At 38.5% G+C, this 13,609-nt stretch overlaps 1 protein-coding gene across 2 annotated transcripts in view; it reads right to left on the reverse strand.

Annotated features, from left to right (window-relative positions):
• Positions 1-13,609, reverse strand: part of PTPRO (protein tyrosine phosphatase receptor type O) — an 81,697-nt gene that overhangs the window by 51,931 nt on the left and 16,157 nt on the right. For both annotated transcript variants that reach the window (XM_039347606.1, XM_039347605.1), the window contains exons 4-8: positions 12,492-12,644; positions 8,576-9,022; positions 7,807-7,968; positions 5,451-5,653; positions 208-328 (exon numbers count right to left, since the gene is read on the reverse strand). In XM_039347606.1, the coding sequence (XP_039203540.1) occupies positions 208-328; positions 5,451-5,653; positions 7,807-7,968; positions 8,576-9,022; positions 12,492-12,644 (1,086 nt within the window). The remainder of the gene's footprint in view (positions 1-207; positions 329-5,450; positions 5,654-7,806; positions 7,969-8,575; positions 9,023-12,491; positions 12,645-13,609) is intronic.

Here is a 13,609-nt window from a genome sequence, read left to right on the forward strand (position 1 = left end):
TGCAACTAAGCATATTGTAATCTCAGACTACTTATTTAGTTCAAAATTCACTGCCTTGTATTGACCAAGATATCTAATTAACACAATAACATGATTGTGTTGTGCCTTCAAAGTCAATGAATTCCTTCCATAACATGGCTCCTAGACATTAAAACTGGTTTCAAAATGGCAAAAACAACAACATAAACATGTATACACAGACATTACCAATAGCAAATGTAACAGGATCAGAAGGAGGCCCAACTAGTGGTCCTTTCTGTAAGTAAATTACAACTTGGTACTGAGCCCCAGGAACAAGGTTTTCTATAAAACTGCTGCTTGTATTCACCTAGAAAAATAAGAAAGTGTAGCCATAAGGACAGGATTAAAATCAATTCTATGTGTTGAACAGAAGCTAGTATTGCTTTAAGATAGCAAAGAGAAAAAGCAAAAAAGTTGCTGGAGTGGTAAGAGGGAGTACAAAAACGGTGCTAAATCCACCTCAACAGTTCCTAAATCCTCTGCAGAAGATACTTCAATTTTATTTCATTCTCAGGATGCTTGAGATATTCTTTCACATTTCTAGACGGTTATTTTGAGCTAATCCAGATCATCACCTGCAATTGTCACAGGACAGTCTGTATCCATGATCATTTTCTATAGCCTTCTTGCTTTGGTAGGTCTCCCTCAGTGTAGTAACATGAGAATGAATGAATGAATGAATGAATGAATGAATGAATGAACGAACCAACCAAACAACGAAACAACCAATGAATGGAAGTCCTACGTGCAAAACAGCAATTGTATTTTTCCATAAAGTACAACCATAAGCATATTTATTTCTTTGAGGTTTGTCTTATAACTGAGAAATTATATAAACATTATATAACATTAATGGTCTAGGACTTTCTCCGGGACCCATTTAAAAGGAACAGTCAAGAGTTAGAAGTGCTTAGTTAGAAACAATAGCACAATGGAATTTGTCAGACAATGCTTGCAAGAAAACGTGGTTTTCTTCTAGAGAAGGATTGTTGAAGATCTCTCCTTAGTGAAAACATGGAACAGGTGACAGTGTTTTTGGTGCTGACTGTCCTCCTTCCTGCTTATTTTTTTCTAAAGAAGTTAAAAATATTTTACTCCCTCCCTTAATAATAATAATAATAATCCCAGGTCCTGGGTAAGGACTCGATAGGTAGACAAAATACCAAATCCAGTCTGAACATCTGGCTGACTGTGCGATGATCCATAATAATAATAATAATAATACAGTTGGAAGGGACCTTGAAGGTCATCGAGTATAACCCACTGCTCAGGCAGGAAACCCTACACATTTCGGACAAATGGCTGTCCATTTTCTTCTTAAAAACTTCCAGTGTTGGAGCATTTACTGCTTCTGGAGGCAGGCTGTTCCACTGATTAATTGTTCTCACTGTCAGGAAGTTTCTCCTTAGTTCTAGGTTGCTTCTCTCCTTGATTAGTTTCCATCCGTTGCTTCTTGTCCTGCCTTCAGGTGCTTTGGAGAATAGTTTTCACCTCCAGTCCCCTAATCATCTTTGTTGTTCTTCTCTGTACTCTTTCTAGAGTCTCAGCATCTTTTTTACATCGTGGTGACCAAAGCTGGATGCAGTATTCCAAGTGTGCTCTTACCAAGGCATTGTAAAGTGGTATTAATACTTCATGTGATCTTGATTCTATCCCTCTGTTAATGCAGCCCAGCACTGTGTTGGCTTTTTTTGGCAGCTGCAGGACACTGCTGTCTCATATTTAAGTGATTGTCCACTAGGACTCCGAGATCCCTCTCACAATTACTACTATTGAGCAAGGTACCCCCTATACTATACCTGTACATTTGGTTTTTCTTGCTTTTCAAAATTTCCCAAGCTTCCTCCCTCTTTCCCTCCCTTCCCACTCTAAGGCAAGATATAAACACAGGTGGTAAATAATTAAAATAAATTTAGGACAATACTTAAGCAGAAGAAGGGTGATCAAATTAAGAACAGGGTGGAGATGCATTTTTCAGTTAAAAAATAACTATAATAGTATAATTAACTTCCCATCTTACCATTCACTGCTAAACCAGAATTGTAAAGAATTCTGGGTTAACTAGAAATGAGTGGTCTATAAGGAGCTATGAAATGAGTGGTCTATAAGGACCTATTGATTAATGGCTCCCACTTGCTCTTCCTATCAGTGGAGGCAGCTAAATAAAGCTGGATAGATTTGGCACAGGACCAAAGATTTTATAGCTATTCTTATAATTAAACATAATTGAAGGCTATGTGTTGTTCCTGGCTCTTAATTCCAGCTTGTTTGGAGAAAAATAAGCCAGAGTTCCTTGTTTACATATAAAACTAAACAAAATATGGATAGGGCCATCTGGACTTGTTTAGATACTCTAACTGGCAGAAGGCAAATGAGAGAAACAGATCAGCACACTGCTTTCTCCTACCCAATTCCACTGTGAAGACTTTTGCGTTGTGCAGATTTTGTGCGTATTTGCTATGTGGAATTGTGCCAAATAACACCTGGTGAAAACACCATTACTTGCATGCCTATTTTAAGTACATGAACTAACCCCTTTTTTATATTTGACCACTGTAGCTGCTGCCCTTGAAACTTAGCCAGATTCTCCTTATGGAGAGATGTTGCTGGTTGAAGTGGCTGCAGATCAGATTCCAAAGAAGGAAGGAATGAAATCTGTCAAAATAAAAGCCACTGACAATGTTGTATTGAATAATTCTGGGTACCTACATGGAAAAGCCCCTTCCCTAATCAGTTGTGGAGGGCATGGGGAACAGTAGCAGGAGAAAGCCATGGTGGAGCTACCCACTACAGGTTACCTTTGCTGAGCAAGTTTTGTAGCCCTTCAAACTCCCTCCCTCCCTCCTTACTATTGAGAAAGGCACCACCTATACCAGGGATGTCAAACTGCCGGCCCATGGGCTGGATGCGTCATTTATTTATTTATTTATGAGACTTATATACTGCTTTAAGTGCAAGCACTCTCTAAGCAGTGTACACCAGTAAGCAATGTATATATATATTTACATTGCCCCCAACAATCTGGGTCCTCATTTTACCTACCTCGGAAGGATGGAAGGCTGAGTCAACCTTGAGCTGTTCATGGCAAAACCTCGCCCACCCCATTGCCAGCAATGGGAAAAAAGTCACGATATGTCACAACACATCACGTGATGTTGCGAGTTTGACAACCTTGACCTATACTATACCTATGCATTTGGTTTTTCTTGCTTAAATGTAGAACCTTACTTTTTTCACCATTGAATTTCATTTTGTTAACTCCCAGTGTTCAAGTCTGTCAAGATTCTTCTGCATCTTAAGCCTAACTTCTGGAGTGTTGGCTATTCCTGCCAGCTTGGTGTCATCAGCAAATTTGATGAGTTCCCCATCTATCCCCTCATCCAAATCACTGATGAAGATGTTGGAGAGCACTGGGCCCAGAACAGAGCCCTGGGGCACCCCACTACACACTTCCCTCCATGTAGATGTAGTTTCATTGAGGACCACACGCTGAGTACGGCCGGTCAGCCAGCTACGAATCCATCTGGTGGTGATGCTGTCTAACCCACATTTTTCTATCTTATCAAATAGTAGGTTGTGGTCTACTTTATCAAATGCCTTACTAAAGTCCAAGTAAGTTATATCACAGCATTCCTCTGGTCCACTAATTTTGTCACTTGGTCAAAGAATGCAATAAGATTTGTCTGGCATGATCTGTTGTTGGCTTTTGGTAATGACTTTGTTTGCCTCTAGGTGTTCACTAATTCATTGCTTGATTATCTTTTCCAGAATCTTCCCAGGTATTGAGGTCAGGCTGATAGGTCTATAGTTTCCTGGATCCATTTTTCCCCCCCTTTTTTGAAGATGGGAACTACATCAGCTCTTTTTCAGTCTTCTGGTAGTTCCCCAGTGCTCCGGGATCTTTGAAAGATACAGTTCAGTGGTTCTGAGATCACATCTGCCAGTTCCTTGAGAACCTTGGGGTGTAAATCATTTGGTCCTGGTGATTTGACCTTGTCTAGGGTGGACAGCTGCTCACTTACCATTTTCTTGCCTATGTTAACATGTTTATAATCTGTTTTTTTACAGTACTGTTTTTGATAGGTTGGACTGTTTTTTCCCTTTTGTGTAAAGATGGATGCAAAAAAATGAGTTAAATAGTTCTGCTTTCTCCCATTTTCTCTCAGTAATGGACCAATCATTTCCTTAACATTTTTCTTTTTCTTTTTGCATGTTGAAAGAAGCTTTTTTTATTTTTGACTTTTGTCGCAAGACTTAGTTCATTTTGAGTCTTAGTTTTCCTCACTTCATCTTTGTAGACTCAGGCTATTTGCTGATATTCTGCCTTAGTTATGTACCCCTCTTTCCACTTTTTATACTTGTCCTTTTTGTCTTTCAGTTTATCAGAGAATTCTTTATGCAGCCATGCTGGTTTCTTTTGAGAGCTGTTATTTTTATTCTTTGTTGGTATTGTGCTAGATTGGGCTTCTATAATTTCACTTTTCAAAATTTCCCAGGCTTCTTGAGTTGTTTTCCCCATGAGGATTCCCATCCATGGAATCCTTCCCAAGCTCTAAGTTTGTTGAAATTAGCTCTCTTAAAGTCCAAGACTCTAGTTTGACTGTGTTCTATTGCTTGTGCTTGCATAATGTTGAATTCCAATATTGCATGATTACTCTCCCCCAAGGTTCCTGTGGCTTCAACACCTTCTATCATTTCATCTCTGTTAGTGAGAATTAGGTCCAATATGGCTGATTCCCTAGTTCCCTTCTCTACTTTTTGGGAGACAAAGATGTCTGCTAGGTTTGTCAGGAATCTGTTTGATTTTCCAGTTGGTGCAGAGTTTGTCTCCCAGTTGATGTCAGGGTAATTAAAGTCCCCCATTACTATCGTGATGTGCTTCCTACATACCTTAGTTAGCTGACTAGCAAAAAGTTCATCTATTTCCTCTGTTTGGTTGGGTGGCCTATAGTATACACCTATGGCAATGTCATTCCCCCCCCTTTATATTGATCCAAATGCATGTTATTTGTATAACACTAGAAAACTACGAAGAGGATGTGTATACCTAACATTGTATGTATTAATAATAGTAACAATTGTATTTGTTCAATGTTGAGAAAATGAAAACACTGTGGGAAGAAGAAAGGATCAGGGGAAAAAACACTGAGTTGTGTAGCATTGAATAGATTTATATTGAAGAAATTAAGATGCAATATTGAGTAACAAATGGACCTGGACACCACACTGTTTACCAAGCACTTATGATTTGTAATAATAGAAAATGAATACAACACATTAAAAAAAAAGTACAGATACTGAAATCAACAAAACAAATTAATTATGCTTGATTTAAGCTGCTTTAAGTTGAAAAAGGCCCCTCTGAGGCTGATGAAATCTGCACCCAGAGGGATATCAGCAAGGTGAGAAAAGGAATGTGTGCCTCTTACCTCTGTGCAATAATGTTTCTCCAGCCTTTGGCTCTCCTTCTGCTTCTGACAGGTCAAGGAAACAATTGACACAATGGTATTATTGCTCCCAGCAGTCTCCTGAGAAGTTGTCCAAGACAGAGAGGCTGTGGTGGAACTCAGCACCGTCACCACAACATCCTGAGGCTTTTCTGTCAGCCCTTCTATCAATTCTCCTGTAGGACCTAAAATATCACCAAAAGCCAGAAAAGGTGGTGGTCACCGTTAATACTTGTGCTTCTCTCTAGCTGAAATAACATTAGTTGCTTCCAGACATAGCATACCAAAAATGGTGACACAGAGGTGACCCATGAGGTCTGGAGTGAGAGGAAGAACTACGGTGTCCGTCCCAGACAATGTTACTACTCAATCTTGGGTCAATTATGCTACTCAATAAGTCTTGCTCTGTGGAGTCCTAAAGTAAAACATCTCCCCAGTAAGCTTAACAAAACCAGTTAAAATTTCCCAGCATTTACATGTGAAACATTATTACAGGTAGTCCTCAATTTACAACAGTTGGTTTAGTGACAGTTCAAAATTACAATGGCACTGAGAAAAGTGACTTATGACCATTTTCACAAATACAACTGTTGCAGCATCCCCATGGTCATGTGATCAAAATTCAGACGCTTGGCAATGGACTCATATTTATGACGGTTGCAGTGTCCCGGGGTCATATAATCATCTTTTGCAACCTTCTGACAAGCAAAGTCAATGGGGAAGCCAGATTCACTTAACAACCATGTGACTAACTTAACAACTGCAGGTTGTAAAACGGGGCAAAATTCACTTAACAACTGTCCTGCTTAACAACCAAAATTTTGGGCTCTATTGTGGTCATAAGCCAAGGACTACCTGTTCTTTTAACCTTGGTTTTGTTTGACGATTTGGACTTAAGGTGTTATATAAACCAAGTCTTTTTGATTAATTTTTGGTTCAATATATTATATAAATTAAAAAAAACCTGGTCAACTCAGTAATAAGATGCCCACGGGCAGATGCAAACATGCCCACGGGCAGATGTTGCAGCCCTTCGCAATGTATACTTCCTGTTCCTTCTCAGAGCAAGTCATACGGGGTGTTTTAGTATGATAAGCCACTTCAGAGAGTGGCGGCTGGTTTGGGAGAGGAACTGGGATGACAGCAGATGGCAGACAAGCTCCAATTTGCCACTTCTCCTGCCCTGCCAGCTAAAGCAACTGCATCACTCTGAACAGAGGTAACAGATCACTTCTCTGTAATTTTTTTAATCAGACAGCCATCAGAATGTGACTCCTCTAGCTGAGCAGAAAGGATGGGGATGTGTGTTTTTGTGTGTGTTTGTATGTACAAGAAAGAGGAGGATATATAAAGATAAAACCAGAAACTTTCCTTTTGGGTTTAATGGAAAAAGACTTGGGGAAAAAAATGGAACTTCAATGTTATACAGTATAGGTTGACGGCAGCAAGATTACTTTTTGCATAAAAGTGGAAGGACATTTTGATTCCCATAATGGATGAACAGCTAGAAAGATTGATGGAGTTAGCAGAGATAGCTAAATTGACTGCTTTGATTAAAGAAAAAAAAACAATTCCTTTTGTTTCAACTTGGAAACCGGTCCTGGACTTTGTGCTTGAGGTGGGAAAAAATGAAACGTTGGTTATTATCATGTTCTACTGCACCAAAGGGAGTCAGAAGTCAACAACTTTTCTTTCTTTTTTCCCCCTTCTTCCTACAGTTTTCCATTTTCTTCTCCCTCCCTTATTTTCCTACAATTTTCTTTTCTATTTTTGTATTTTATATTATAAACTAATAAAGAAAAGAAAGAGGGGATATAATAGGGAAGAAAAGGCTGATAGGTAGAAAGAGGAGACAGTTCTTTCAGAGATGGATCTGAATAAAATAGTACCTCAAGAGGGCTGATCAATGCTGTCCTGTATGATTACTTTTTAGTACTTATTCTTTACTTGCAAAGATAGCAAATATTGTAAAACTGCACTATATCACCAGTGTTCTCTCATGCAAAAGAAGTTGTATCAGGGTTATTTATGGCTCAGGTAGATAGCAGGATGGGATGGAAATTAATAAATACCCAACACAAGCAGATAAAATAGAAAAAATATTTATCACCGATGAAGCGGAACATTAACTAGCTATAGGTTATTTTTATTAGTGATTTATAGTGTATTGCAGCAGCATCCAACCATTGCTATGCCAATAAATCATAATGAAGAGACACTTTATCTTGCCACGAAGACAGCTGGATGAAGCTATAAGATGCTGTAAATCACTAGTGAGAAAAAGACTACAATTTTTTACAACTATCCATATATATATCATACGAATATCTTAACTTACTAATATAAAAGCAAAGGGTTTGGGTAGATTGGCTTTCCCGTGCTTCACATGATCCAGAGGAGCTAAATGTTGTAACCAACAATGTATATTTTCCTGGTTCTTTCAGATCAGTGACAAATTCGTGAATGTCTTCTGGAACTGTCAGGAATTCTGTGACATTCTCTAAATCAAGATAAGAGATGATATATGAGAATCAACTGCAATTACAAGATTCTGGCAAAAAAAATCTAATCTAAATGCTTAAGAGTGTTATTTTGCAAATTCCTTTGAATAAGTTATCAAAGCAATCCATTCAAACTAGCATAAAACTGAAAACAATAGGACATCTGAAGAAGGCATTTTCCAATTGTGGTCCAATTGTTTTCAAGGTAAAAGCAGAAAAAAGAGTGACTACACTCCACTATATTAAAAAAAATAACATTACTTTAAAATATGATATATGTATGTCTGGATACCATCCAGATCAAAATACATTTTAAAATGTTTACATTGAATTATACTTTTGAGGGAAACAATGAATCTCTTGCATAAGCACAATAAATCAAACTAAGGCAATAGTCAAGTAAAACTTAGTTATGTATCAAAAGAAGCCAATTTTGGGCATCCTTAATCAAGCTATTCTTAAAGTAAAAGCCAATTATGTGGAAAGAAAGTCTCCACCTATGTATCTTTAGACAAACATAGTTTGATAGGTGCAGTTTAGAGCTGTACTGTATGTGGTGTTAAGCTCCGAGGACCAGTGTTCTAAATTATGTTTTTGTAACGTTACCTTCTCTCTTAATACGAATATGAAAGCCATCAAATGCTGTGGGTGGCTTTGGAGGTAACCAGCTCAATATCATTTGCACTGGAAGGAACGATGGAGGTCCTAAAGTAGGTTTTTCAAGTTCTACAGTTGGGATGAGGTTCTCATAATCCCTTGGAACTGCGTTAACAAACTCATTCTCATCCTCGGATTCATTAGTCCACCAATCTGGCTGAGATGTGCTTTCATAATCACTGCTGTTGGCATGATAATCAGGCCAAATATAGGAAGCATTCACTGTTGGGAGCTCAGACAACTCATCCAACACTGGAGTAACTTTTTCCTGCCCCATAGCATTTTGTGTCTCCAAGAAGATTTGTTCTGGGGAATTCCCACTGTGCTCTTCTTCCCAGTTCTCACGGCTATTCTTGCGTACAATTTGTACAGAAATGTTTCGCGGTGGATAGGGAACTGAAAAAGACCAGAAGGCATATTTAAAACATTCACTTGCTGCCCTAAGTTTGTGGGATCAGAAGGGAGCATTGCAGAAGGAATGCATTGCTTTAAGAAGATGGTCAGCTACCATCAAACTGAGGCAGCGATTTTCATAAGCAATTTAAGAATTAATTTGAATTTGTCCTCTGGATATTTTTCTACAGATGCATATGGGATGGAACTAAATGCAGCAACTTTTCCAGAGGTTTGCCAGAACTCTTAAGAAAGCTAAGGGGAGGCTTGTATAATCCAACTCCACTTATGCATCAAAATAATAATAATAATAATAATAATAATAATAATAATAATAATAATAATAGAAAGAACTAGAGAAGATAACAAAATACAAAGACCTACAAATAGAAATAGAAAGACTGTGGCAAAAGCAAGCAAGGGTAGTACCAATAGTCATAGGCTCCTTGGGTGCAATCCCAAAACAACTGGAGCACCACTTGAACACCATTGGCATTGACAAATTCGCTATTAGTCAATTGCAAAAGGCGGCCTTACTAGGAACTGCTTCCATCCTGCGACGATATCTGTAATACCATCAAACATCCACATCTGCCTATCCCAGGTCCTGGGTAAGGACTCGATAGGTAGACAAAATGCCAAATCCAGTCTGAACATCTGGCTGACTGTGCGATGATCAATAATAATAATAATAATAATAATAATAATAATAATAATAATAATAATAATCATCATCATCATCATAATAATAATAATCATAATAATAATAATGGAAATGCATCACCTAAAAAAGGGTATAGTTTTCATAAGAGTTGCATAGGATTAAATCTATCAAGAGGTACAACTTCAGAAAGATTTTCTAGAATCTTTGTAAAACCATTCTGTAAAATTAAAATCTAAGCTTCCTTTTAAAGTGCCATTTCGTCAGCCCATTCTACTGTATAATTTACAGCAGTGGTTCTCAACCTTTTTAATGCCGCGACCCCCAACCGGTCGTAAGTCAAGGACTACTCAACCGGTCATAAGTCAAGGACTACTCAACTGATGCAGCACCGTTTGCAGAATGGGACTTTTGGCGGGCTCAGCAGAGCAGAGACAGCCTGGACAATTCCTATTGGCTTTTGAAAGCCAATAGAATTAGACTCTATTCAAGAGAGTCTATTCTATTGGCTTTCAAAAGCCAATAGAATAAAAGGGAATAGCACAGCTAAGGAAAAGGGGAAAAAAATGGCGGACTGTGTTGTTTGGCGACCCCCATGAAATGGTCGTTCGACCCCAAATGGGGTCCCAACCCACAGGTTGAGAACCACTGATTTACAGGATGGACAAAGTTTGGGTAATGGACGGCTGTACTTCATTTTTTGAGCTGAGTTCATGGCTTCAGTAGACAGCAAAAGTAGGCAAAGAGGATGAGGGCATATCAAATGCAAGAGCAGGGCAGAGATTTTCTCATTTTTCTGGCTGTGTGGCTAAGATTGCATTATACCTATACTGTAGTACAATTTTTGTGTATTTCTTCCCTTGCAACAGCATTTTTTTTGTAAGTTCCAGCAGAAAAGGTTTCAGGATGCACCCCAAACAAAGTGGTGGTGGTGGTCAAGAGGTGCTTTTGGCCCCAAGACCATCAATTTCTGACAGCATCTAAAGCAGCATTTATCAACCTTGGCAACCTGAAGATGTGTGGACTTCAATGCCCAGAATTATCTAGGCAACACGTAAGAAAATTCTGCCTAGACAGAAGTTCAGAGAAATCAAAGCCTGCTCAGATGATATATGCATAGCAACCTTTCTGCATCTCCTGTCTCCTAGATCAGAGGTCTCCAACCTTTTGGGCATTGGGGACCGGTTCCGTGGAGAGAGGTTTTTCCGCGAACTGGAGGGTGCATGGTTTTGTGTGCTGCCTGCAATTTGCGGATGAGGTTTTGCTTGTTTGTGCAGACCAGTTGCTGGCATGCCGTGGCCCAGTACTGGTCCATGGATTGGGGGTTGGGCACTTCTGTCTTAGATGGCTTGGATTATAATTCCCAGAATTCCTAGATGCTGGCTAAGAACTCTGAGAAATATAGTTCAAACCATCTAGAAGGAGCCAGACTAGGAACGCTGACCTAAAAATTCTGAGAAAAGCAAACAAACATTTGATGGCAGCGCTAAGCTGACCCAGGAAATAAATCACTGGTAATTGTCTATCTTTTATCACAGCTGGGTTTTTGTGATAAAGAATGTTGAAATGATGATAAACGTTTAAAGAACATTCTTGCCTATCTTGAAAATAAAAATGTTAATAATATTGGAGCTTTATTTATATCCTGTGTAATCTTAAAACAGGTTGGACATTTACTCAGATTTATTTTTGATAAGATAGCTCTATTCTATTCTGTTCTGTTCTATATTTTTTATTCTATATTCTGTTCTATTCTGTTCTGTTCTATTATATATTCTCTCCTATTCTCCTCTCCTCTCCTCTCCTTCTATTCTGTTCTGTTCCTGTTCCTATTCCAGTGGTGGCGAACCTATGGCACGGTGCCAGAGGCAGCACTCAGAGCCCTCTCTATGGGCATGCATGCCGTCACCCCAGTCCTATGCCTTCAGCTAGGTTTTATAAAACCTTTTCACTTTAGGCCTCTGCTGCCGTGTACAAAAAAAAAAAAGGTTCAATCAATCAAGTTCTCGTGGGAAAAAAAAAGATCTTGCAAAGTTGGAATTGATTGATTGAACTTTTTAGTCCCGCCCAGTCTGCTGTTACCACCATAGCCACGCCCACCCAATGGGCCACATCCACCCAATGGGCCACACCTACCCGGCACCCAACGATGCATAAGTGGGTTTTGGGTTGCAGTTTGGGCACTCGGTCTCTAAAAGGTTCGCCATCACTGTTCTATTCTATTCTATTCTATTCTATTCTATTCTATTCTATTCTATTCTATTCTATTCTATTCTATTCTATTCTATTGTTCAAGGCATAAACTGATGAAGAGTTGGGAACTAGAGAAAGGAAATGAGGATAGAATTGCATCATTTCTCACCTCCTTATCACATTATGTAAAATTGGCCCAGAGAGCATGATCAAGGAGTACTTTGTCTTCCTTGAAGTATGTCCTTGGTGAGATGGTTGCTAAAATTGAATCATCTCTCCCAGACTGACTACTGGGAGATGTTCTTGTCAGAAAGTACAGTGTAACAGTTAGCAGGCAGGAAATAGATCAAATGATTCCTGAATTTGTATGGAGAGAAGAAACTTGCTGCTGCATCTGTGGGCTAACAGCCTGTCTGACAGCCTTTTGAGAAGGGCCAGATCAGGAAACAGACCTGACATGAAATACCTAGAACTCTACTTTGTTGGTCGGTTGAATTTGTTTTAAAGAGAAGAAAAAACAGAAAATTTTCTGGAAGATCCTGATTAGCAGTTAATACCCAATCTGCACTAGGCTGGGGAAAATAATCTAGTAATCATAGATACACAAACTCACATTACCTGTCCGATGCTGCTTAGGTTCATGCTCAACCCCACTGTATTCCACCAGCGTGGTTTTATTGAATGTTGCTTCCGATACCAGCTGAAATGTGATATTGCTGTAACATATTCCAGGCAGCCAGTGATTGAAAACCGTTTTGCCTTTAAAGAAATCTGTGGAGCGGTAAATAAATGTTACATATTAAATTAGCTCATTCAAATTCACAGTCCTGAGGAGGACTGTTTGTCACTGTCATGAAGATTTAAAGAAGAATGTAAACTATTAGTAACATTTGAATTTCTTATGCTCTTATTCGTCTCTCTTTTTCTGGTTGTCATAAGCCCTTAGAAGCTCAAGCCAAAGAAACAAACTTGAAACCTGGCAGTTATTACAACTGGCAACATGAACTGAGCGATAACAAATATTTCAAAGAGGAGATGATATAATCTTCTTGACATGATCTGCATGAAAAAGGTTCTGAACACTAAGGGACAGAGTATAAATAAGCCAAACACGTAAAACTGATTGTCAAGTTACTTCTGTCAAGAAGAGATAAACCTTATGCTTCGGGGTCTAATTTCTTTTTTGTTTAAAACCTTGAAAACAAGCCAAAACATTTCAAATTACAGAACAGAAAATTCCAACAATATTCCCAATGGGAAAATTCAGTCTTTTCACATAAGTGTTCATTCCTAGTTCAGTCCTTCAAGCCTCTTAAATGTTATTATTAATAACTGGGAGTCAGGAATAATTGGCTAACTGGTTGCAAATCAATCAAAAGAAGTATGTATGTATGTATGTATGTATGTATGTATGTATGTATGTATGTGTATGTATATAAGCATACATGCATTCATTCATTCACTCACTCATTCAATTTTTATAGCTGCCCATCTCAATCAATGGCAGTTTACAGTTCCAAAACTATAAAAATGACCTAATTTTTTTAAAAAAAATAAAACTTCCAAAATAAATATACACAACAGCCAAAATAGTCAACCAGTTAACAATAAAACCAAGGAACCTTAATTCATTTAGTGCCCCTAAGAGCTTGGAATGCAGCCAAATTTTTAAAGCCAAGTTTTTAAGCTGACAGTATGGTACAGTGGTAAAGAGGCTGAATGTGGACTAGAAGACC

This window comes from Crotalus tigris, unplaced genomic scaffold (assembly GCF_016545835.1).
Source record: "Crotalus tigris isolate CLP2741 ecotype Arizona unplaced genomic scaffold, ASM1654583v1 scf7180000018092.420879, whole genome shotgun sequence".
NCBI lineage: Eukaryota > Metazoa > Chordata > Lepidosauria > Squamata > Viperidae > Crotalus > Crotalus tigris.